The 27,495-nt window shown below is 42.9% G+C and overlaps 1 protein-coding gene across 4 annotated transcripts; it reads left to right on the top strand.

The window, feature by feature from the left end:
• LOC143293916 (uncharacterized) lies at positions 1-27,056 on the top strand. 4 transcript variants are annotated; one of them, XM_076605285.1, is made up of 14 exons: positions 1-123; positions 2,080-2,171; positions 10,694-10,704; positions 11,071-11,159; positions 12,209-12,551; positions 13,523-13,613; positions 15,134-15,271; positions 17,902-18,025; positions 18,935-19,069; positions 20,032-20,177; positions 21,080-21,262; positions 22,495-22,645; positions 24,410-24,516; positions 26,769-27,056. In XM_076605285.1, the coding sequence occupies exons 4-14, from the start codon at positions 11,072-11,074 to the stop codon at positions 26,985-26,987; spliced, it is 1,725 nt and encodes a 574-aa protein (XP_076461400.1). In that variant the 5' UTR covers positions 1-123; positions 2,080-2,171; positions 10,694-10,704; position 11,071; the 3' UTR covers positions 26,988-27,056. The 4 variants fall into 4 exon arrangements, with proteins under 4 accessions (XP_076461400.1, XP_076461403.1, XP_076461399.1 ...); XM_076605288.1 differs by having other exon boundaries at positions 12,212-12,551; XM_076605284.1 differs by lacking the exon at positions 10,694-10,704 and having other exon boundaries at positions 11,069-11,159.
• The last annotated feature ends 439 nt before the right edge of the window (positions 27,057-27,495 follow it).

The raw sequence follows: 27,495 nt of genomic DNA on the forward strand, positions 1-27,495 counted from the left end.
GCCACCTATACACTAGTAGCATTGCGCATGTCTGCTACTGACAACAGTTCACAATTTCAGGCAGACGACATCGCTAGAGTCCTGATAAGGAAGTTAAAAAAAAACACAACAAGGCTGCCAAAAGTAAGTTATTTCCGAGAATGTTTTAATAGTTTACTTTATTCGGTGGCAAAGTAAACTTACCAAAAAATAATAGAAGAAAATACAAACACTTCATTTATATGTTTAGATAGTAACTGTGTCGACTGGACAACCTGTCCGAGTGCGTGACTAAAAATAACTCCGGCTAATTTGTTTTCACTTTGACGAAAATGAGTATGTTGTTCTGAAATAAGTATCGATAAAGGGAGGCTCATAAACTCTATGTTTGTGCCGTAAATTGAGTCTTTGTGTATAGTCATTTTTTCATTGAGACTAACAGATATTCATCAAAAAGATTTAACTTGTATATTTCGATGGTGTGACAGGCAACTTGAGCAACTTTGAGGGACATTAAATCTTTTTTTTTTTTTTAATTCTGAGCTGTAAAATTTCTTCTATATGTATCCAGTACAGGGCCTTTATTACCCAGAACCAGAGACCCATTGAAAACGAATTAATTCTATTCTTTTTAGATATTGTGTTTGGCTCTATAACTTTAATTCAGTCCGGTTTCGGTTGTGGGCCATGAATCATCTCACAATGACGTCGACGCGGAAGTTTATCAACTTCGCAGTTTACAGTTTCGGAAGTTTTGTTTTGTTGTGCAATACGTTTGGTTTGGAAGCTTTATTTGTAACTAATGCCATCGCTTTCTTTTTTCTTGTTATGATATTGTTATTTATTAATTTAGGCCTGCCCGTTTCACACACATTTTTAGCTGAATTTGACCGTAAAGGGAGGCAACTTCTCACTTTTTCTTCAACGACAGCGTGAAAAAAGAACCAACAGAGCAGCAGTATTTGTCTTACTTTGTGAGTGAATTGCATGGGTATTTTTATATTCGAGTACTGTATAGTTAAAGGGTGTTTATACAGAAGCTACCATTAGACATCAGCAGAATCAAACCTTTGGTTTTCATGAATAAATGCCACTTTATCAGTGTGCTTGCAGTTCACACCAGATAATACCAGATTTTAAATTAAGTGTTTTTTTCAGTAGGGATGGCCCATCCCATATTGAAGACCACCAACAATTTGACCACAAAGGCAGCAGTCAATAGATCGCTAAACTTATCATTCATGGCCCATCCTATATTAATCTATTTCCGGTGTTGATGTGATACATTCAGCACTTGCCTACCTGAGTTTTAGATAAGAATGGCAGACATGGAGATGATTTTATTATATACAATAGACAAAAGCAAAAGATAAAGGAAAATAGACAAAACAGAATACCAGTTGCTACTGTGGATTTATAACATAATTATATTAATTACTTAATAGTTTGAGGTAAGCAATTTGTTCAGTATGTTATTTACTATATAATAGGGGAATCCCACACTTCTTTCATTATTGTCAGTGCTACTGCACACTCATAAGCAAATCTACATTGGTTCTCTCTCTCTCTCTCTCTCTCTCTCTCTCTCTCTCTCTCTCTCTCTCTCTCACGAACCTGCATTCACACACACAGACATCTCTCTTCCCTCTCTCTCTCTCTCTCTCTCTCTCTGTATATATATATATATATATTCATACAAATCCATAGTTAAAATAATATGGGTTTCACTTTCAGGGCAAAGTTATTGCTAAGGGAAACGGCTCTCCAGTTGAAGACTTTTACTCTTTTTTGTGATGTATTGGTGATAGACATGTTTACAATGTCCCAGCAGCCAGTTTGAGACTTTCTTCTTTTTTATTTAAAAATTTTTTTTTTTAAAGTGTGTTGGTGATAGATATTTTACAGTGTCCCGGGGGGAGGGGGGGGGAGGGGGGCTGCTTGATGGACAAGCACTGTGTCCTCTCCAAAGTGTCAAGAGATATCTGATATGATATTATAAATATATTGATGCATTATGAGAAGCCCTGTTTTGCACACCATGACCCTGACTGCTGACTCTTGATGGATGGATCATCTTTTAACATGCTTTTGTTTTGCCAGGTGAGCAGATTACTCTGGATGGATTTATGATGGCTTGATCAGAATTGCGGCTGTGAACAAAGAACTCGTATTTTCACAGCATTAAACACAAGGTAAGCAAATGTAGTCTAAGAAAATTACGAAAATACCTCAAAAAAATTGCAAGAAAAGGTTTTTTTTGGTTCTATGTATTCAGGATTTTTCACACTATCACCTGTAAAAAATCGAAGAAAATCGAATGTCAGATAAAAGCAGGAAAATTAAATAAAGAAAAATAAATACAAGGAGATGGCGCGAGTCTGAAACTCTCAACTGGGTCACGTCACTGACACCTTGTCAAGGATGCCACAACGGGGATGGGCCTGTTAAGTACTACGCTTCTCCGGCATTTCGTCCGCGCAGCGGAACCTGCCTACCACTGTATCTTATGCTTCTCTGTTGAGCGTACTGAATATCATACATGATTTTACAATGCTTCATTGTAAAGTAATGTTTCCGAGAAAGCAAGTGTACTTACAACAGTCAAATTAGACTGTTACTAAAATATAATCACAGTTATCATGATCTTAAAGTGTGCTAGCACAGACTGCATGGCAGTGGCATAGGGGTAGACAGGTTCGCGCGATTCCTCCGTTTTCGCGTGTGTGAAGTCAGAGTATGGTAAACCATGCGCTTAATAAAGTTTCTTTCGCTGAAAATTTAAAGATTTCCTTTTTTGAGATTTCTTTGCAAAATGGAAATAGACGAATATCAAGACACATGTGTGGTTTGCAAACACCCATACAGTGTTGACAAAACATTTTCTGTACTATCGGAAAAGGGCTGCAAAGGTGATAACATTTTTTATAGTAAGTTTGTGGGCTTTCGTTCCCATCAGTGTTTATTTCATATGTATTCGTTTGTTTATTTCCTTAAGCACTGTCTTCAAGGCTTAGCTTTTATTGTTTTCTTTTGTTTGTTTGTTTTGTGGGTTTTTTTTGTTTGGTTGTTGTTCATCTCCATTTAACTACTGACTGTGAAAGTGTGTGTGTGTGTGTGTGTGTGTGTGTGTGTGTGTGTGTGTGTGTGTGTGTGCGCGCGCGCGCGCTAGGAAGGCAGAAGGGCGAGGGAGGGTTTAGGAAGGAGAGGGACGGAATTGAGAAGAAGAAGAAGAAGAGAAAGAAGAGAGAGAGAGAGAGAGAGGAGAACTAACAGAAGGAATCTTGTTTACTGAAGGAAAAGAACAAGCACAGGAAGACCTTTCTTACGTACTACCCCAATTTTATGAAAAAAAAGAACTTGAGAAAAGGCAATAAGAAAAACAAGGTATTACATAAATGTATATGCCAGAAAACAAACGAATTTCAACTGACAGCGTACAGAAAAGCTAGTCAGTGTGATTTTAACGCACGATGCATATCTGTGTATAAACAGAACGTTGCAACAGAAGAGAGAGAGAGAGAGGGGCCTGGTTGGTCAGGTATGATGCAAGCTGTTCACATGGGCAGTCACTGTGGCATCTCTGGCTTCCTGCCTATAATCGACCTCAGTCCAAGTGACATGGCCTGTCTCTACTCTACCATACATTTCATCACAAAACAGGCCACACGACACAACTGAACACCTGTCCTGACTCTGGATCAACCACTCTGGTGGAAAGCCACTCTCATCTTGCTAATGAGCCTCCTGCCAGTTATATGAAGTCGATGGTGCTGCGCCTTGGTGCTTTCCATGCTGAAATGAGCTTCTGAGGCTGCATTGGACGGTTGATGGAGGGCAGTGGGTTGCAAGAGGTTAAAGGTTCTGGAATTGCCCTTCTCTCCAAACGCTGTCATGCACATGACGCAAGGAAAAGCAGTGACACGAGCAGGAAGGGGACATTTTAGTGGACTCTTTGCTTAAACGCACTCGTGACTGCTAAAACATGCGGAGTCAAGCTGCCAACTACACAGAACCTAGATCTTGTTCCAGAAGACCTTCATTTGGAACAAGTGGATCAACAAGTTCAAAATGAACTTCAAAATTCAATTGACACTTTCAAATCAAATGCTGCTGATCACACGGACTTCACCGAACCAATGTTAGATGAAGATCTTGATCATGGACTGGCTTTGTATAATTTCTCTCATGGAGGGCAAACTTGTAGCTCATGACCTTGAGGCAAACATGCATCTTATCTCCACAATTTCTGACAAGTTGGATGCAAAGAAGGAGGAGCTAAAACAACATCCACAGCTGCCTCGTGGTTGCAATACAATCATCTCATAGATATTTTACGATGTTTTCTGAAGGCAGAGAGGACGGGAAACTGGCATCTTCACCTGCGTACGTTGTAGGAGATGATATCTTTTCTTGCTTCAGCTGTCACAGTCTGTACACAAAGTCAATCCAGCTGTACCTACAAGATATGGTGCAACTTGAACAAACCAACCCTGACGTGAACAACAAATTTCAAGGTCATCATATTTTCCACAGAAGTGATCGCTACTTGGCTGGTCTTTCTGTCGATCTTTTACTGAGCAAGTGTTGATGAGAAGCATCAAATCAACAGGGGGGATGACACGTGATCGTGGAATGTCAGAATCCCAACGTGCAGCATGGCTTCTATCAATGCCCACTTGTGCTGACATCAATACGTCCATTCAGAACATCACCGGGTTGTCTTTTTCAAGTGAACAGCACAAAGACATCAGCATTGCCAGAAAGAGGCAGGATGGTCACGACATGATGGTCATCCTTGCTCTCCTGGAAGAGAGAGATCCCTTCATTGCTGGTCCTGTTCTGAAGAATACAGCCACAGGTATGGTTGAAACACCAAGGTGGATGCACACAAGGCAAACTAAGTGGGAAATAAAATCTTGAAGATGGAAAGCCACAAAGCCACGGAATACACCTTTAGGTCAGAACAGGCTGTTAAGATGGCCTCCATAAACAATGTCAAGATCGACGCAGAAGTGGTGGCTATCGAACCTCAACTTCTGTTTCAGCGCCTGGTTTCAGCCGCAGGCAGTAAATACGAGGACAAGAGTGAGGTGTTCAGATATGAGCTGTCGAGTCACCCATCATCTCTTTCTAAGTCTTCTATTTTTCTTCGTCAAGGAAATAAAGCCCTTCTTGCTGATGGGATCTGGAAGAGAGTTTCCAAACCCATGCCAGAGAATGCCTCTCTTGGTGACGTGCGTTTGTTCTGCATGGAGAGGCACTTCTAAAAAAAATCCCTGGTCTCGTGGCTCCACTTACATTTCCATCATTGAAACTTACGTCAGACATGAGCGACAGAAGTACAAGAAGCCTGTGATGGCTATACAAGTGGCCCAAGCACAAAAGACGTCACATATATGTGCAGAACTGAGGGAAAGTCGTCCACTGAGGATCAGTTTACACCAGACATGACCCTGCATATCGGGAAAGACCTGTTTCTGGCCAATCATAAAAACAAGCAATGTTTTATTGACTTGCTTTCTTGTAAGCTGCGGAACAACGGATGCGTTACTTTCTGTTCTGAAGGAGATGCTGACTGCATGATTGTTGCTGAGGTTCAGGAAAGTGCAAAAGGCAAAGAGACAGTGGTTGTTGACGATGACACAGATCTTTTAGTCCTTTTGGTCTGTCATTTCAATAGTGATTCAGAGGAAGTCTTTCTAAAGAAAAGTAGAAAGCCGTTCAGGTGCTGGAACATCAAGCGGTTTCAGAGTTCACTTAACAGCTTATGTCATATCTTGCCTGTCATCCATGCAGCCATAGGTTGTGACACAACGTCCCGAGCTTTTGGAACTGGCAAACGGACATGTTTCCAGAAATTTCTGAGCTCAGAACGACTTTGTGAACTGGCAGAGACATTCCTGAAGAACTTAGAGAAAGACGAGATTGTTGCTGCTGCTGAGCAGATGCTCTTGTCTTTGTATGATAGGAAGACAGCGTCCACCCTTGACAAGATTAGATACATGATGTTCTGTTCAAAGGTAGCGTCTGGGACCATATTCATACAAGTTCACTCACTGCCCCCAACGTCCTCTCCTACCAAATACCACAGTTTGAGGACATATCTGCAAGTCCAACAGTGGAAATGACACAGTTGTGCCGGGACAATGGGGCTGGAAGATTGTTGACAACCAGATGGTGCCGCCTTGCACAGTACACTTGCCTCCTGCTCCTCCCAAGCTTCTGTGCATTATCCGCTGTGATTGCGAGTGTGACTGTGACAAAAAGGTGTACCTGCAGAAAACAAGGTTTTGACTGCTCGCTAGCATGTGGAGAGTGTCATGGAATACATTATTCGAACTCAGCACAGGTGACAACCGCTGAAGAACAATACTGAGAGGGAAGCCTTTGTGAGGATGGACATTATTATGAATTAGTCCAGTAATTCTATGATAAAAAGTGGTCTAATCCCAAAATAATCGCAATATGTTGGGTTTTTTTTCCAGACTTGCATCTATACTTATTGGTGAAGAATGTCTGCAAAATGTAAGTGTATATTTTAAAAATGCAACCTTAAGACGCATAAAGGCAGCTTTGTGTGAATAAGTCGCTCTGCTTATACATTGCCTTTCACGTTAACAATTTGCACAGACTGTCAGGATCGATGTTCTTCTTGTATGGTTTGATTTCTTTTGATACTGTACTTATTACTGCTGAAAAGAGGACCAGCTTAAGGTCAAATGGAGACCAGGTCACGATCAAACTTAGGATTATATTAATTGGATTTATATATATATAAATCTGACATAAATGAATCCATTAGAACAGACAACATCTCATGTATGAATTCCACGTTTCCAGGTCACAGTGGACAAAACATCTACATGAATGACACATATTGCGCGCGCGTGTGTGTGAGTGTGCGTATATCCACATTTGGTGATATTTTGCTTTCAAATTCAAAATAATGTTTTGCCTCTCTCTCTCTCTCGCTCTCTCTCTCTCTTTCTTACACACACACACACACACACACACACACACACACACACACACTTGTTTGAAATACCCCCACGACAGAAGATAATAATAATAGATAAAATGAAACAAACAAGACAGTTCATAATTAGATAAATAAATGAATAAATAAAAATAAACTGAATGATAAATGTGTAACTAACAAACTAAAAATAAAACAAATAGATGAATAAGTAAATTGATAGATATATAAATAGAAACAAACAAACAAACAAACAAAATAAATCAATGTTTTTAGAACCCAGACAATGGCTTGTCGTCACTTCAGATCACACAAGTGCCTTGATGACCGTCCGTTTCCATTTTACATACAATTACTTAAGAAAGTTGAATATTGTAATTTCTCCAGTAAAATATTTTTTTAAGCGCATGGTTCACCATACTTCAACACCACATTTTGCGAAGGCAACATGTAAACCTTTCTTCAACGCCACTTTCGTGCTGTCTGTCTTGATGCAAATTGGGAACAAGATAACTGTTATAACAGTTCAGTAACTGATTCAATTGACAGTTATAAGTATATTTTATTATTCCGGAATCACTAATTGCCAACAAATCAACGCAAAACATTCACTACGGTCAGGGAAGTACGAAACAGGTTTCACTGCACGGAGTGAGAAAGCGCGGGGAGGAACCAGGCCTGCCCGCAGAGCCCGACTTGACAAGGCGCGAATGACAAGCTGCGGCAGCAAGAAAGTATGGTGTGCTTTTTCTTCCATCTCAGCCTATTTATTTTTCTTTATTTAATTTTCCTGATCTTATCTGACGTTCGATTATCTTCGATTTTTTACGGGTGATAGAGCGAAAAATTCTGAACACGTAGAGCCAAAAAAACCTTTTCTTGCAATTATTTTGAGGTTCGGCCACTTTTTCTCACAGAATTACTAGACTAATGTGAAAGCGGTTGGTAGAGCAACTGTTTAATTCATGACATGACACATCAAAGCATTACTGGGCGTCACTGTGTAAAATCTTGTAAAACTGCCCTGGCAACTGAGCATGAGAGAAAGTTAAAGAAGTAGAGAAGATAGTCTTGTGGATTGGATTCCACAAACCGTACCAGTGTTGATGAGCATAGTAACTGGCTCTGTATGAAGTACACTGGACAGATTGTCACTGTCAAAGAACAGATTAAATAGCTTTAAAGTATATTTCCTTATCTCTCAGGGTTTTGCTTTCTCTCCCAGAGTTCCACAACATGAGCATTGCAACTTTTGCGGGAGATGGTGTTTGTTGTCTGTCATCTGTTGACAGCAGTGCAGGAGATGGTGTTTGTTGTCTGTCATCTGTTGACAGCAGTGCAGGAGTTGGTGTTTGTTGTCTGTCATCTGTTGACAGCAGTACAGGAGATGGTGATTGTTTTGTCATCTGTTGACAGCAGTGCAGGAGAAGGTGTTTGTTGTCTGTCATCTGTTGACAGCAGTGCAGGAGATGGTGTTTGTTGTCTGTCATGTGTTGACAGCAGTGCAGGAGATGGTGTTTGTTGTCTGTCATGTGTTGACAGCAGTGCAGGAGATGGTGTTTGTTGTCCGTCATGTGTTGACAGCAGTGCAGGAGATGGTGTTTGTTGTCTGTCATGTGTTGACAGCAGTGCAGGAGATGGTGTTTGTTGTCTGTCATCTGTTGACAGCAGTGCAGGAGATGGTTGGTTGTTGTCTGTCATCTGTTGACAGCAGTGCAGGAGATGGTTGTTTGTTGTCTGTCATCTGTTGACAGCAGTTCAGGAGATGGTGTTTGTTGTCTGTCATCTGTTGACAGCAGTGCAGGAGATGGTGTTGTCTGTCATCTGTTGACTGCACCGTCCTTGAACCATTTCACCATGGTTAAAACATTACTGTTGTATGTAGAATAAGGGGGGTGAGGGTATGAAATTCTTATATTTCCTGACAGTTTCCAGAAGAAAAATAAAGCCCCAATGCATGTATATACCATGGACTGTTAGTTCTCTGCGTCACATCAGTCCTTTTAGGCAGCTGAAAATTGAGAACTGGATGTGAACATGTGATACTTAAAAGGAATAGTTTGATTCTGTGGGGATAAAACTGTGTACTAATAGAAAGGATGAAACTGTACTGTCAGTGTGTGTCTGCCTCAATCAGTTAATGTGTATGGTGAAGAAACTAGAAGTTGATTTGAAAGGAATTGGGTTGTTTTGCTGAAGAGCGAGTCTAATAAAAGACTGAGGGACAGGACCCAAGCTTGATTTTGAGTCTGTTGAATGGACTTTTGAGATGTTCCGCAGTTCATGGCTGGTGATTCAGACGGTTTCAATGAGGCATCAAATCAAGCGTACTGATCAATACACACAACTCTACATCTGTTTAAAAAGAAGAAAAGAAAAGAAAGTTAGAATGAGGAGCATATGGCTGCAAAGGTTGATCAAATAGTGGAATGATGGGCGCAGTAGCCGAGTGGTTAAAGCGTTGGACTTTCAGTCTGAGGGTCCAGGGTTTGAATCTTGGTGACGGCGCCTGGTGGGTAAAGGGTGGAGATTCTTCTGATCTCCCAGGTCAACAGATGTGCAGACCTGCGAGTGCCTAAACAGCCTTGGTGTGTATACACAAGCAGAAGATCAAATACGCACGTGAAAGATCCTGTACCCCATGTCAGCGTTCGATGGGTTATGGAAACAAGAACATTACATACCCAGTATGCACACCCCCCAAAATGGAGTATAGCTGTCTACATGGTGGGGTAAAAGCATTCATACTCATAAAAGCCCATTCATGTACATACAAGTGAACGTGGGAGATGCAGCCCATGAACGAAGAAGAAGAATAGTGGAACAGACTCAGCAGAGGATTAGATACTGTTTGGTGCTGCATGGGTCAATCAGATAGTGTTACCAATCTTTCTTGTTTGTCATTTAACCGATAGTGTTTAACCTCCGCAGACATCGGAAATGAATGATATTAACTGTGTTAACCTTCACAGACAATGGAAGTGAATGATATTAACTGTTGGTGTTACCCTTCACAGACAATGGAAGTGAATGATATTAACGGTTGGTGTTAACCTTCACAGACAATGGATGTGAATGATATTAACTGTTGGTGTTTAACCTTCATAGACAGTGGATGTAAGTGATATTAACAGTTGGTGTTTAACCACCACAGACAATGGATGTGAATGATATAAATTGGTGATGTTTAATGTCCACAGACAAAGGATGTGAATGATATTAACGGTTGGTGTTTAACCACCACAGACAGTGGATGTGAATGATATTAATGGTTGGTGTTTAACCACCACAATGGATGTGAATGATATTAACGGTTGGTGTTTAATGTCCACAGACAATGGATGTGAATGATATTAACGGTTGGTGTTTAACCTCCACAGACAGTGGATGTGAATGATATTAACAGTTGGTGTTTAACCTCCATAGACAATGGATGTGAATGATATTAACGGTTGGTGTTTAGCCACCACAGACAATGGATGTGAATGATATTAACGGTTGGTGTTTAACCTCCACAGACAGTGGAAGTGAATGATATTAACGGTTGTGTTTAACCTTCACAGACAATGGATGTGAATGATATTAACGGTTGGTGTTTAACCTTCACAGACAATGGATGCGAATGATATTAACGGTTGGTGTTTAACGTCCACAGACAATGGATGTGAATGATATTAACGGTTGGTGTTTATCCTTCATAGACAATGGATGTGAATGATATTAACGGTTGGTGTTTAGCCTCCACAGACAATGGATGTGAATGATATTAACGGTTGGTGTTAACCTTCACAGACAATGGACATGAATGATATTAACTGTTGGTGTTAACCTTCATAGACAATTGAAGTGAATGATATTAATGGTTGTTATTTAACCTCCAAAGACAATGGACGTGAATGATATTAATGGTTGGTGTTTAACCTTCACAGACAATGGATATGAATGATATTAACGGTTGGTGTTTAACCTTCACAGACAGTGGACGTGAATGATATTAACGGTTGGTGTTTAACCTTCACAGGCAATGGAAGTGAATGATATTAATGGTTGGTGTTTAACATCAACAGACAATGGATGTGAATGATATTAATGGTTGGTGTTTAACCTTCACAGATAATGGAAGTGAACGCCCTGAGACAGAGGATGGTGGTGGAGGGGGTGACGGAGTTGAGCTGGGTGCCAGTGACCCCCTGCCCTGCCACAGGTGAGCGGTACAGGTGGTGTTTTACTTTGTGTTGTTCACAGATTGCTTCACATTTTTCTGCCGGTTTTTTTTTTTTTTTTTTTTTCATCTATTTTTCTTTTATGTTTAAATATAAGTAGTTATATCTGTATACACACACATTTGTATATATATATATATATATATATATATATATATATGTATATATGTGTGTATATATATGTGTGTGTGTGTGTGTGTGTTCAGCATTTTCTATCGGTAACCTGGGTGATAAACCTTGGGTTAGGGGGTTAAAAAAGATTGGATCAGTGTTATAAAAGAACAGTGAATGGATTTTGAGCATGTTAAATTTTTCTCTTTTTTAAATTTTTTTTTTTAAGTATGTTAAATCATGCCAGTTGGACATGGAAGGTCCATTTTTTAAAATGGAATATTGGCTGTTTGCAATGTAAATGGGGAAAGAATTAGGGAAGGTAATTATGAACTCATCTGGATGCAGCAAAAAGGAGACAAAAAAGAAAAAAAAAAAGAAGAAACAAACAACAATAACAACCGAATTAAATAAACAGAATGTCAGTAGAATAAAACAAATCAAGAACTAGCTTCTGTTTTTTGTTTTTGTTTTTTATAATTCACTAAGTGGCTGTAATGAAAGTGCTAGTCACAAGCTGAGCATCTGGTCGTTGGGACGAGACGATAAAGCAAGATCCTGTGTGCAGCATGCACTTGGCGCACCCAGAAAGAACCCATGGCAACAAAAGAGTTGTCCTGTGGCAACGTTCTGTCGAAGAGATCCACTGTTAGAGGTACACAAACATACTTGCTTGCACTCGAGGCCTGACCAAGCGCGTTGGGTTATGCTGCATGGTCAGGCATCTGCATGCCGAGCAGATGAAGTGTAGCGTATATGCATGCACTCAGAGCCTGACTAAGTGTGTTTGGTTATGCTGCTGGTCAGGCATCCAGTCTATCAGATGTGGTGTAGGGCATATATATACGGAACTGTCGGAACGCAGCGACGCTTCCTTGACTTGAGAGACTGAAAGTGACAGTGAAAACTGTGTATCCAGCAGCCACGTTTGAGGACGAGGAAGACCCGGTCATCAACATCCAGCTGCAGAGCCCCTGCAAGGCGCCTGCCCTCGGCGGGAAGAGCATGCCGGCGGGGAAAGCGTGCGATGCCAGCGACGTCTCCTTCGTCAGCATGGTCTCGGCTTCGGAAGACGAAGGAGAGGAGGTGGTGGACATGGGGACACAGCCGCCCTCGCTGGTCCAAAGCCAGGTGCCGAACGTGGTGGGGGCAGGGCTGGTGGGTCAGGGGTGTAATATCAAGTGGAGGGAGAAGAAGGTGAAGGCCCTGAGGTTCACACAGTTCTCTGGTCTGGAAGTGGCGGCGGTGAAGAGGCAGGAAGGGTATGTGGAAACTGTGTATTGTGGTGGTGGTGTTGTGTGTGTGTGTGTGTGTGTCTGTCAGTGCTGTTGTGTGTCACGCATCTGCTTCTTTTTGCACTGTGTTTGTGGGTCTGTCTGTTGTTGTTTTTTTCATTTTTTGTTTTTTGTTTTTGTTTCTTATTATCACTTTCTGATGATGTAAAGGGCTCACCGATGTCACATAGACATACACTCACACTCACACACGCACGCACGCGCACACATACACGCACACACACACACACACACCACAACACACACAACACACAACACACAACACAACACAACACAACACAACACCACACAGCCATTCTCACTTTGGAATGCAGATAAACAGGAATCTATTGAGTTGGTGAAATAGTGCACATGCAGACGTGGTGTAGCGTATATATTCATATGCACAAATGTGTATGCATGCATACCTCTGCATGTATACACACTCTCTCAAGTGTGTAGCAGACAGACTTTTTTGTTATGGGGGTGGGTTTTTTTGGGGGGGTGGGGGGGGGAGGGGGGGTTGCTATGAAGAATAAAAGTTGGAAAGCTGTGATGAATTTGTGAACAGATTGCAACTTAAAATCAATGTCAGTGCCAAATTTGTCATGGTATGCAACAGTGGAATGCTGGTGGATGTGGACGGGCGTGCTCACTGATAAGGTGGAAACATTCAGGAATCAGCACACACGCAGGCTTGAGAACACACACACGTTATCGTCAGGACACTGCATGTGTATTACCCACCCATCCCTTTTTTCCCCTTCATATCAGCCTTTGCTGGCTTGAGCATGCTCAAGTTTAAGAACACGTTTAGTCACTTGGGCCATTGATGATAACACATCTTTGTGGCATGTGTATTGAAGATGTGCGTGTATGCATGTTGTGTCGACAATGTGTCATTCTGGTTCACTTTTTTTTTTTTTTTTTTTCATTTCTGGTTGTTGTTGGTTTTACAGACGTGTAGAACTTGGAGATGAGGAAGATATATGCCGGCTGCTCAGCGAACCCCCGCCTGTGATGGAGAAAGGCGTGATATGTAACAGTCAGGTGTGTGGATGTTTGTTTTTTTGCAATTTTTTGTTTTGATACTATCGCTCATGTTTTGAGGTTGTGCTTTGGTTTGTTTTGTTTTTTTGCTTAATGTATTTTCCTGCCTTTATACATCAACATGCAGACACATCCAGTCACCCTGAACCTCTCTCTCACTCACATACACTACACACATGCATGCCTCTTGTCTGTGTCAGTCATAACCTGTACAGTTTTGCATGCCGCTAAATTTGAAGATCTATCCTAAAATGGGTTTTGACTGAACAGACACGCCCCCGAGAAGCTAGAACTGGTTTGATATGTTGTGGAAGGTGCTAATGATTTGCTGTTTGCATGGTGGTATGTTTAACTGATTATCTTGGACACAGTACACGTAACCTTGGCTTGAAATGGATAGTTGCATCATTTGGAGGTGGTGTTTATTCTCTTTTCGGTTGTTAAATTTATAAACACTATACTTGGTGGTAATGTTAACCCTTTCGCTGCCAGGAAAATGAGATTTAAGTGAAATCTATTTGCCAGGGTTTTTTTCACAAAAACCGGGTATATATTTTCAAAAAAATTCTAAATGAATAAAGAATATAAAACACATGTTTTCCCATTTTATATATTTTCAGTGACATGCTGTTGTTTTGAAGTCAGTGTTTGTTTTTTTGTCACATTTTCAACTTGTTCTTTGCAAACATTAGTCCGGAAATTTTCACTAAATATCATATTTACTGGACAAATGGATAATACCTGCACACACAAATTATACTAGAACAACCACAATATAAAAAAAAAAAGATACACAGTTATTGTGACTTTGTGACTTCTCCAAATGATAGTATGGATGTGGGCCATGCCCCTTCAGTCTCTACCCACTTCCTCTTCACTCCTTTTACACACGGTCACTTTATCCATTCAGATCGTGTTGGCCGAGTGCTAAGAAAATCGCTCACACTGTGTCCTGGTAAAAAATCGGTCACTTTCTGTCGCCTGCTACAGCTGTAATGTCGGCATCTCTGACTGACAATCGTATCTTGGCCAGTCTCTTCATTGCCCCCTTTATTTTCTATCAAATCGTCCTACAAAAGTTTATCACTGTCTTCTCCTTCGAATTTATGCTTCATTTCTTTCTGAGCATCAGCTAAAGAAAGCAATCTTGGTTGATTTTGTGCAGCCATGATCGCATGTCTTGAACACGGGGTCCGACATTTTGTTGTGCGAGCAAGGAGAGGAGCCAGGCAAACACTGCGGCAGTAATCCAACCAAAACGTTCAAATAAAGGACTACCTCAGGACGTAGATGGGGTTTCTAGCTATGAATAGAATCTAGAAAGATTCCCCAAGCTAAAGCTACCAATATTTTTGTCAACGAACTCAATGCAAACCAGGGAAAAGCCAGAATATTTCGATGACGAGTTAGGTGTGTGTGTGTGTGAACCTGTGTGTGTGTGTGTGTGCTTGCGTGAACCTGTGTGTGCCTGTGTGTGTGTGTGTATGCGTGTGAACCTGTGTGTGTGTGTGTGATGACAGGTGCTGAGCGGAGAGGGTGGACACTACGAGGAAGGAAGACACTACACACTGGTCCCTGGCTGGCTGGCCAAGGGAGCGTATGGAGAGGCCGCCATGTGCCATGACCTGAGAAGCCGCAAGTCCATCATTCGCAAGAAGGTAAGCCAGGGCACGCTCTTGCTGCTGTGTTTTGGTTTGTGATTTTGTATCACTCTTTTTTTCTTGTCACAACACATTTCTCTGTGTGAAATTCCGGCTGCTCTCAAAAGGGAGAGCACATCGCTACACTGAGAGCGCCACTTTTTTTTTTTTTTTTTTTTTTTACACCTGCCTGCAGTTTTTTGTTGTGTTTTTTTTTTTTTCCAGTCGAAGTGGATTTTTCTACAGAATTTTGCCCGGGACAACCCTTTTGTTGCCTTGGTTTCTTTTACATGCGCTAAGTACATGCTGCACACGGGACCCCAGTTTATCGTCTCATCCAAATGACTAGCATCCAGACCACCACTCAGTGTCAGATGGAGGGGGAGAAAACACTGGAGGCTATGGGATTTGAACCAGCGCGCTCAGATTCTCTCGCTTCCTTAGCGGACGTGTTACCTCTGGGCCGCCACTCCACACTTTCTTTGCTGACTCTTTTCTACAGGTGAGCTGGTGAGTTGTTTTCGTCGTCTGTGTTGATGACTGCAGCTCTTACACACTGTTGCTGGTGCACTCAGGCCAGTTCCTGTGTGGCTGTTTTTACCCCACCACTTGGGCAGCCATACTTTGTTTTCAGGTACAGGCGCTTGCTTGGTTCGTTTTTTTGTTTCTGTTGTGGACTGAATTCTGGGGCAGAGCATGGGATGCTTAACATGCACATCTCATTTCTCTTTTTATTTGGTTTTTGTCATTTTATTCTTTTATTTAATTGAAAATGAGGTAACCTACTTCCGGGAGGTTATCGGCCATAGCTACTTTAGTTTTCCCCGCATGGGCGGGTTGTAGTTTGCACAGGACAGGAATGTCAGACCCCTGCCGGAGTCTGCACTAGTGGGTCATGGTAAGTATGTTAGATAAACATAATTTGAGGCTCGTCTTTTCACTGTTAGCCGTGCAAAATTTGGCCAAGCAGAGCAAACCGATAGGCCTAGTTTGCATCAGTTTGACATGGTAAGTATATGTAACACCAAACATGGAGTATAATACAAACTCCTCCTTTTAGGAAGAAAATTTCTTTTTTTGTACAACTTATACCTGTGTGCTTAACAGTTTTTGAACAGCTTCTACCTGTGTTCTTAAATTATTGATCGTCTGAATCATAATTGTACGTCTGTATAAGTCCTCCAGGTGATGATTGTGATAATTGTACCTGTATATGTGCTCCAGGTGATGATTGTCTGTGATAATTGTACCTGTATATGTGCTCCAGGTGATGATTGTCTGTGATAATTGTACCTGTATATGTGCTCCAGGCGATGATTGTGATAATTGTTCCTGTGTAAGTCCTCCAGGCGATGATTGTCTGTGATAATTGTACCTGTATATGTGCTCAAGGTGATGATTGTCTGTGATAATTGTACCTGTATATGTCCTCCAGGTGATGATTGTCTGTGATAATTGTACCTGTATATGTGCTCCAGGTGATGATTTTGATAATTGTACCTGTATATGTGCTCCAGGCGATGATTGTCTGTGATAATTGTACCTGTATATGTCCTCCAGGTGATGATTGTGATAATTGTACCTGTATATGTGCTTCAGGTGATGATTGTCTGATAATTGTACCTGTATTTGTGCTCCATGTGCTGATTGTCTGTGATAATTGTACCTGTATATGTGCTTCAGGTGATGATTGTCTGTGATAATTGTACCTGTATATGTGTTCCAGGTGATGATTGTCTGTGATAATTGTACCTGTATATGTGCTTCAGGTGATGATTGTGATAATTGTACCTGTATATGTGCTCCAGGTGATGATTGTCTGTGATAATTGTACCTGTATATGTGCTTCAGGCAATGATTGTCTGTGATAATTGTACTGCATAAGTCCTTCAGGTGATGATTGTCTGTGATAATTGTACCTGTATATGTGCTCCAGGCGATGATTCATTGATTGTGATAATTGTACCTGTATATGTCCTCCAGGTGATGATTGTCTGTGATAATTGTACTTGTATATGTGCTCCAGGCGATGATTGTGATAATTGTACCTGTATATGTGCTCCAGGTGATGATTGTCTGTGATAATTGTACCTGTATATGTGCTCTAGGTGATGATTGTTTGTGATAATTGTACCTGTATATGTGCTCCAGGTGATGATTGTGATAATTGTACCTGTATATGTGCTCCAGGTGATGATTGTCTGTGATAATTGTACCTGTATATGTGCTCCAGGTGATGATTGTGATAATTGTACCTGTATATGTGCTCCAGGTGATGATTGTCTGTGATAATTGTACCTGTATATGTGCTCCAGGCGACGATTGTGATAATTGTATCTGTGTAAGTCCTCCAGGCGATGATTGTCTGTGATAATTGTACCTGTATATGTGCTCCAGGCGATGATTGTGATAATTGTACCTGTATATGTTCTCCAGGTGATGATTGTCTGTGATAATTGTACCTGTATATGTGCTCCAGGCGATGATTGTCTGTGATAATTGTACCTGTATATGTGCTCCAGGTGATATGAAATGTTTGTCTTCTATTCGTGGTGATGATTCTGTGCCTGTAGGCTAACAGGGTGTTTGTCATCCCACATTGCTGACATGACTCGGTACCTGTGTGTGTGTGTGTGTGTGTATTGCAGGTGCAAAAGTTGTCAAAGAACGAAGTGCTGGTGCCACTGAAGTTGAAGGGGTGTGTTGGCATTCCGGAGGTGTATGGAGTCATTCGGAGAGGGCCAGACACGGAGATCTTCCAGGAGTTTGCAGGTGAGGGGTTAGCTGTGGAAACTGGAATCAGTGTTGATTTGGGAGGGTCTGTCACAGTGTCACTGACGTGTGGAACGGTCTTGGAAAAATAGCCAGTTCCAGGGCTGGAAAGGTTCTTGAAGAATATGTTTTGGCCTTCAGTGTGTGGGAAATTCTTAGAATTTTAAACGAAACCCCTTGACCAGTAGCGTTAAGTTAAACAAAGAGCTAAGTGTATTCAGATAACAATCAAGAAGACTAAAAGTGATGAAAACGAACATAGATACCAGGATATCCACTGATGTCTTGTTGCTGAGCAGGTGTAGCGGACACTTTTTCATTTAGTTTGGCTTTTGTGCTTGGTATGGACAATTTTCAGCCTGCAACACAAAGTCCAGAGCTTTGCCTGGTCACATGTTTGAGAAGCCTGTGGTTTGAAGCTGCCTTCGGACAGGCGCAGTAGCCAAGTCGTTAAAGCGTTGGGCTTTCAGTCTGAGGGTCCTGGGTTCGAATCTCAGTAACGGCACCTGGTGGGAAAAGGGTAGAGATTTTTCCGATCTCCCAGGTCAACATATGTGTAGACCTACTTGTGCCTGAACCCCCTTCGTGTGTTTAGGCAAGCAGAAGATCAAATACGCACGTTAAGGATCCTGTAATCTGTGTCAGCATTCGGTGGGTTATGGAAACAAGAACATACCCAGCATGCACACCCCAGAAAATGGAGTATGGCTGCCTGCATGGCAGAGAACAAAAACGGTCATACACGTAAAAGCGTGAGTTGCAGCCCATGAACGAAGAAGAAGAATCAGCTGCCTTCTGACAAGGATTGATTCTGTGAAGAAAAAGTCTGGAATTTTGGCTTGGTCACATGTTTTGAGAAGCCTGTAGTGTGAAGCTGTCATCGGAGAAAGGAGGATGGATTCTGTGCAGGCCTGTCTCTGGAGAAGCTGTGTAACTCAGAGTGGGCCGTGCACCTGCGTGACAAAGTGGTGGGGCTGGCCTTCCAGGCGTTCATCACCCTTTACAAACTGCACAGCAAGGGCATCCAGCACCTGGACATCAAACGTAAGTCCATGCAGCAGTCGTCAGGTCAGAGAGGGAAGGGAGGGAGGGTGTGATGGGGGAGGCGGGCTGGGGGGAGAAGGGACGCTTTGACGCTTTAAAGTTATTGGCCATGAGGTCCTTATGACTTGGGTGAACGCGTCAACATACTTTCATTGTATAGCAAAACCATTGTGATAAATGAATGGAAATGGTGAAAAGCAAATCATGCCACAAAGCAAAAGTTTCTTCTTGGAAGACAACAGGCCACCCAACACATATATCTCCTTTCGTTCATCTATCAATGCACCATGCAACATATTCCAGTACTGGCTGCAGAAGAAAATTTGTTCAACCTATCTGAGGGGGAGAGAGAGAGAGAGCGAGCGTTCTGTTTCAAGTGATAGAGAGACAGGGGTGGAGATGGAAGGGAGGAAGAGGCTGTGTGTTTAGAGAGAGTGGAGGGTGAGACCGAGATTATTTGAGTTTTGAGTAAGAGAGAGAGAGTGGAGGGTGAGACCGAGATTATTTGAGTTTTGAGTAAGAGAGAGAGAGTGGAGGGTGAGACCGAGATTATTTGAGTTTTGAGTAAGAGAGAGAGAGTGGAGGGTGAGACCGAGATTATTTGAGTTTTGAGTAAGAGAGAGAGAGTGGAGGGTGAGACCGAGATTATTTGAGTTTTGAGTAAGAAAAAGAGAGTGGACTTTGAGACAGAGATTGAGTTTTGAGTAAGAAAGAGAGTGGAGGGTGAGAGAGATTATGTTTGAGTTTTGAGTAAGAAAGAAAGAGTGTAGGGTTAGAGATTATGTTTGAGCTTTGAGTAAGAAAGAAAGAGTGGCGTGTTAGAGATTATGTTTGAGTTTTGAGTAAGAGAGCATGTACAGACCAGTCTTCAAGGCATGACAGTGCCATTTGTATTGAACATGATTTCTTCTCTCTCTCTCTGTCCCTCTCTCTGTGTCTCGCTCTCTCTCCCCTCTGATCAGCCCAGAACATCTGTGTGGACCTGAGCCATGGAGAGCCCCGCCTCAAGTTCATCGACTTTGGGTCCAGCCAGATGGCGGGGCAGGTGTCGGTGGAGGGTCTGACTTATGAGTACCTGAGTCCTGAGAGCTGCCGGTCTCTGTGCAGGGTGTGTTGTCTGTGTGTGCTCTGTGTGTGTGTGTCTCTGTATGTGTGTGACTGAAGCCAGACTGACACAGGAGACAAAATGTTGAGTGCCTGAAAAGGCAGCTGTCTCTTGGCACTACCCAGGAAGGCAGCCTGTTGTGCAAATGACTGTGTGTTTGTAAAGCGCTTAGAGCTTGGTCTCCGACGGAGGACAGGCTCTACAATGCGCCATAATTTTAGCTCTGTTGGCCAAACGAGCTAAGTAAGTTTGTGACCTGATAAAAGGCTTCGCCAGATACAAAACATGAGTGCCAAAGAATTGATAAGACACACAGAAATACGAAAAAAAAACAACTCAGCTTATGAAGAGCACAGGATCAGGAGTCAAGATGGCTGCCGGAAAATGAGGGCGCTAGTCAGGGATGCACAGGGGAGGTAACCTACTTCGGGAGGTTATCGGCTGTAGCTACTTTCGTTTTCTCCGCATAGGCGGGTAGTAGTTTTGCACAGGACAGGAATCAGACCCCTGCCGGAGTCTGCACCAGTGGGTCACGGTAAGTATGTTACTTAAACATAATTTTGGGAAGAAAATTTCCTATTAGTATCAGTGATGGCTCTGTGTTTGTAAAACGCTTTGTCCTTCATCTCTGACAGAGGATAGGTGCTATATTCCTATCAATAATGGCTCCGTGTTTGTAAAATGCATAGACCTTTGTTTCTGACAGAGAATAGATGCTATATTCCTATCAATAATGGCTCCGTGTTTGTAAAATGCTTAGACCTTTGTTTCTGACAGAGGATAGATGCTATATTCCTGTCAATAATGGCTCCGTGTTTGTAAAATGCTTAGACCTTTGTCTCTGACAGAGGGTAGGTGCTATGTAAGTACCCTTACCAGTCAACCAGTTGTTCCTGTGTGGTCAGATGTCGCAAACCAGCACATTGGAACGCCTAGGGGCGGGGACGGACGTGTGGGCTACGACGCTGTCTCTGATGTACTGCCTGTGTGGCTACCACGTCATGATCAAACACTGCACGGGGCAGAACGAGTATCAGGCCACCACCCCCCAACAGTACACCCTGCAACGCATCGACTGCCTTAGAAAGGTCCGTCCTCTCTTCCTCTTCTTTCATTCGTGGGCTGCATCTCCTGTGTTCACTTGTGATGTACATGAGTGGGATTTTGCATGTATGACCGTCTTTACCCCGCCACGTAGGTTGCCGTACTGTTTTCGGGGGTGTGCATGCTGGGTGTGTTCTTGTTTCCATAACCCGCCGAACGCTGACATAGACTACAGGATCTTTAAATGTGTGTATTTCAACTTCTGTTTGCATATACACACGAAAGGGGTTTTAGGCACAAGCAGGTCTGCACATATGTTGACCTGGGAGAATGGAAAAATCTCCACCCTTTACCCACTCGGCGCCGTTAACGAGATTTGAACCTGGGACCCTCAGATTGAAAGTCCAACGCTTTAACCACTTGGCTGTTGTGCCCGTCAATCTTATTTCTGATTAAGGAGCAGTCACAGCACATGCTGAGTGTTCGCCACACAACCCTGGTGTGATGGCCTAGAGGTAACGAGTCCGCCTTGGAAGCGAGAGAATCTGAGTGCACTGGCTCGAATCGAGGCACAGTTGCCAGTATTTTCTCCCCCTCCACTAGACCTTGAGTGGTGGTCTGGACTTGTCATTCAGGTGAGACAATAAATGGAGGTCCTTTGTGCAGCATGCACTCCGCACACGTAAAAGAACCCTTGGCAACAAAAGGGTTGTCCCTGGCAAAATTCTGTAGAAATATCCATTTTGATAGGTTAAAAAAAAAATAAATTGCAGGTGGGGGGGGGGGGGGGGGGGGGGAATGCCAAAAAAATGGGTGGCGCTCTCCATGTAGCGACGTGCTCTCCCTGGGGAGAGCAGCCCGAATTTCACACAGAAAAATTCCTTTTTGACAAAAAAAACCAGAAATACAATACAATGCAATACAATACAGTTCAGTACAATACAATATGGTACAGTATGGTACAATGCAATGCAATACAGTACAATACAGTACAATATAACAAATCACAACACACCACACCACACCACACACCACCCCCCATCCCTCCCCACCCCACTCCACACTACAACACAACACAATACAACATGCACCACACCACACAACACAACACAACACAACACCACACCACACCACACCACACCCCCCACCCCTCCCCTCCCCACCCCACTCCACAACACAACACAACACAATACAACACACCACGCCACACCACACCACACCACACCACAATACAACGCAATGTAACGTAACACAACACACCACCCTTTGTGTGCAGGTGGGCAGCATGACGGACGAGGATGTGTCCAGACTGATGGCCCCCCAGTGGCCCGAGGTGCTGAGGACGCTGTTCATCAACACACTGCGCGTCAACCCAGAGCATCGCTGGACCGCCGACAATGCTGCCTCCTTCCTCGTCCTCCACCTCAGTAAGTGATGATGACGATGGTAGGGGTACCTGCATAGTGCCTATCCTCTGTCAGAGACCAATGATGATGATGGTATGGATAGTGGGAGGTAGACTAAAACAAAATCTTGGTAAAAGTTGACTTTGGATAAAAGAGGCGACGTATTGAGCCACAGGCTCTTCTTCAGGCAAATGAAATGAGTGAGTGACAGACAGAAAGGTACAGACAGAGAGGGAGAGAGAGTAAAGTTCAGGAAAGGAAAGTGATAAGTCACAGGAAAGGACACACAAAACAAAGCAGGGTGAGTAGAACTGTCAGTGTGAATGTGTGAGGGAAAGAAAGGGTTCTGAAAGGGAAGGGTGAGGGAAGGTGGGCAGGGGGTGAGAGGGCAGGAGTGGGGGAAGGGGGTGGAAGAGACTGTTAGTGTTAGGGACATACCGAGAAGAAAGTAAAATAATAAGTGGAAAAATGGTATGGATACTTTTATAGTGCCTATTTTTGGAGACCAAGCTCTAAGTGCTTTTCAACCTCAGCCAAAACCCTCTTGGCTGAGAGTGGGGATGTAACTTGGGCAAGACACTTTCCACTATAATCGAATTCTAGCCCAGATAGTCAGGACAGAGGTGGCAGTCAGGACAGCAGTTACCTCCTCTGCTGTTCAGATGGTCATAGTCGAATACGACAGACTGACAGTCATAAAATGTTTTATTAAAATGTACACACTGCGACACATGGTTGCAGAAGGTAGATGTTATGTTGAAGTGTACACACTGTGACAAATGGTTGCAGAAGGTAGATGTGTAATGTTGAAGTGTACACACTGCGATACATGGTGGCAGAAGATAGATGTGTTATGTTGAAGTGTGCACACTGTGACACAATGTTGCAGAAGGTAGATGTGTTATGTTGAAGTGTACACACTGTGGCACAATGTTGCAGAAGGTAGATGTGTCATGTTGACGTGTACACACTGTGACAAATGGTTGCAGAAGGTAGATGTGTAATGTTGAAGTGTACACACTGCGATACATGGTGGCAGAAGATAGATGTGTTATGTTGAAGTGTGCACACTGTGACACAATGTTGCAGAAGGTAGATGTTATGTAGAAGTGTACACACTGTGACACATGGTTGCAGAAGGTAGATGTGTTCTGTTGAAGTGTACACACTGCGATACATGGTTGCAGAAGGTAGATGTGTTGTGTTGAAGTGTACACACTGGGACACATGGTTGCAGAAGGTAGATGTGTTCTGTTGAAATGTACACACTGCGACACATGGTTGCAGAAGGTAGATGTGTTGTGTTGAAATGTACACACTGCGATACATGGTTGCAGAAGGTAGATGTGTTGTGTTGAAGTGTACACACTGGGACACATGGTTGCAGAAGGTAGATGTTATGTTGAAGTGTACACACTGTGACACATGGTTGCAGAAGGTAGATGTGTTCTGTTGAAGTGTACACACTGCGATACATGGTTGCAGAAGACAGATGTGTTATGTTGAAGTGTGCACACTGTGGCACAATGTTGCAGAAGGTAGATGTGTTACGTTGACGTGTACACACTGTGACAAATGGTTGCAGAAGATAGATGTGTAATGTTGAAGTGTACACACTGCAACACGTGGTTGAAGAAGTTAGATGTGTTTTGTTGAAGCGTTTGCACTGCGACACAATGTTGCAGAAGGTAGATGTGTTATGTTGAAACGTACACACTGTGACACAATGTTGCAGAAGGTAGATGTGTTACGTTGAAACGTACACACTGTGACACAATGTTGCAGAAGCTTCAGCCCAGAAAGCTCAGGCTGAGGACCCCCCAGCCCCAGCGGTTCCCAGTGTCAGCATGACGGGCGGTTCGGTGCTGCGACTCCGTGGTCAGCCCACCGGGGTGAGTGGTGTTGGGGTTCCAGTCTGTGTGCGCTGCAGTGTCTGCGCTGATGCATGGCTCACCCCTCTGTGGGGTGGTAGGGGCCTTTCAGTGAGAGGTCCATCCCGGTGGTCTGGAAATTGTGCGCTGGAAATGGCCTCTTTTCTCTTGCTCTCTCTATGTGTCTGCCTGTCTTTCTCTCTCTCTCTCTTTTTTTCTTCTTTTACTGTCGTCTGCTTTTTGTGCTTTCCCAGTTCAGTCCCTTTTCTTTTTTTTCCAGCGAGTCTTGATACTTTTTTCTTTTTTTTCTCTCTCTGTCTCTCTTCTGCAGTCTGTGATGTTTGTTGTTTAGTTTTGGTGATTATTGGTCACTCCACAATCGAACAGTATGATTGGTCAGCCTGGGATGTGTGGCCCGTCTCGCACACACGCTAACAAAGTCACTGATCGGTCGTCTGCTCGTGTGCCAGCCTGTTTGCAAAGCGGGCTCTTTTCAGAATGTTGTGAAGCGAACAAGGCAGTGACGGCAACGTTTTAGAGTTGCCGAAGTACTTGAAATGCTACAAACTGAAGGGTCGGACATTGAAGAGGTGGATGATGACGAAGAAGAAAGCGAATTTAATGCAGAAAGCGAGCATGGGTATGGTGATTTGGGGTGAAAAATTGGCAGTATTTTCTACATATGGCAAAACTGTAAATATAAGATGAGAAATTTGATTTTTTTTTTATATGTAATAGCTCAACACGTAATAAACCAGTTCTGAAAGTTTCATTTTCTTACACAGTATTTTGTATTTTTTGTAATTTTTTTCCAAACCCTTACAAATGGGCCGTCTGTGGGGAAAAGCAAGGGAGAAAACTTGTCTCGAGTGAGATAATGTGTTTTGTTGCTTTGAAGTATGTTTTTATCCTTTTTTTTTCTATTTAGATATATATATATTTATATATATATATGATGTAAGGACGATGAATCAGATGGAGAGGCTGACGTCTTCAGCACAGCCTAGTTAAAATGAATGGTGTTGTTTTGCAGTTGTTGATGTTGCTTTTCGCTCAGATGTGATAGAGGTTTATGGTTAAAGCAGCTGAAGTTTTCATTCAGTTGAGCAGTCTTGATACAGCCCTGTGCAGTCGGCTGGACAAAAACCAGGAATGTGAAATCAAACCAAATCAAAAACACTTAACTAATTGACATAGGAATTTTAATCACAAGCTTGTTATAAACACAAACGGTATTTGTATTTGTATTTCTTTTTATCACAACAGATTTTTCTGTGTGAAATTCGGGCTGCTGTCCCCAGGGAGAGCACGTCACTACACTACAGCGTCACCCATTTATTTGTATTTTTTCCTGCATGCAGTTTTATTTGTTTTTCCTATCAAAGCAGATTTTTCTACAGAATTTTGCCAGGAACAACTATTTTGTTGCCATGGGTTCTTTTACGTGCGCTAAGAGCATGCTGCACATGGGACCTCGGTTTATCGTCTCATCTGAATGACTAGCATCCAGACCACCACTCAAGGTCTAGTGGAGGGGGAGAAAATATTGGCGGCTGAGCCGTGATTGGAACCAGCGTGCCCTCAGATTCTCTCGCTTCCTAGGCGGATGCGTTACCTCTAGGCCATCACTCCACTTTCAGGTACACCATCATATAAAGAGACTAAAACTAGTCACCAGAAAAATTCCACAGTAGTTGTCCATGGACTGAAAACGGGTCCCCAGAGTCTCTTCAAAGACATTTGGTCAAAGCACCCTCTGTCTGGAATTGTCTTCCGCTGGATCTCCGGCACTCACCAAGTCCTCTTTCAAGAAAAAGTAAACTGAAAACCCACCTGTTCAAAATGGCCTTTGGATGTGACGGAACATAGTTCTTTGTCTCCTCCCACCCTCTGCCCTCCCCTTGTGTTCCCCCTCCGTTGTATTCTTGTGGTGTGTGTGCTTGTGGATTGGTGTTTGAGCGCACATGTGCACGTGTGTGTGTGTGTGTGTGTGTCTGTGTCTTTTGTGCCTTTTTCCTGCAGTCATTCATATATCTGCAGTTTGTAGTATTGTATTGGTGGATACAGATTTTGTTTTCAACTTCTATGTCTTCATGTGCTGTTGTGTAGTATGATGCAGTGTTATTTATGTACCATTATATGTGAGGCGCATAGAGCCCATCTGTGGGGATTTTTCACCATATGACTACATGTATTATTATTATTATTATCATTAAACAAGCCAAACGTCAAGCAGGTGACTCATGACCAGTGCTTCCCCGTTTTCCTTTCAGACCCCGGGAGAACAGCGACTGATGGTTCTCCACAGAGACCAGCAGCCTTTGTATGGGGACAGGACTCTGCAGAGAGTACACCAAGGTGTGGCCGCGACGAGAGGTCCACCCCATCACCAAGTTCCCAGTGTCAGTGCCACCAGAGCTCATTGTGTTCATGGCAAGAGGAAATGTTCTGCAGAGATGGCCGTGAATGGCAGCAAAGTCATCAAAAAGTAACCAAGAGTTTTACAGGCTGTCCCTCTCTAATACACACCCTGGTTGTGTGGATGATTCAAAAGTAACCACCTCCGTTCCCCCCCCCCCCCCCCCCCAGCTGGTTTTGTTTTGGGGGAAGAGTTTTACAGGCTGTCCCTCTCTAATACACACCCTGGTTGTGTGGACGATCCAAAAGTAACCACCTTCGTTCCCCCCACCTCGTTTTGTTTTTAGGGGGAGAGTTTTACAGGCTGTCCCCCTCTCACACCCTGATTGTGTGGACGATCCAAAAGTAACCACCTTCGTTCCCCCCACCTGGTTTTGTTTTGGGGAAGAGTTTTACAGGCTGTCCTCTCTAATACACACCCTGGTTGTGTGGACGTCTTTACTTCTTTTCAATAGGACTTCTGGGTCTCGTCTGTTTAGGAAGTTTTGTTAATCTCAGTCCATTGGTTTTCATCCGTATTTGAAAAAATTGAGTGTCATTCCATTTTTAAAATGTGAGTAGTAGTCTGTTTCCTGCAGCTTT

This window comes from Babylonia areolata, chromosome 19, assembly GCF_041734735.1.
Source record: "Babylonia areolata isolate BAREFJ2019XMU chromosome 19, ASM4173473v1, whole genome shotgun sequence".
Taxonomy (NCBI): Eukaryota; Metazoa; Mollusca; class Gastropoda; order Neogastropoda; family Buccinidae; genus Babylonia; species Babylonia areolata.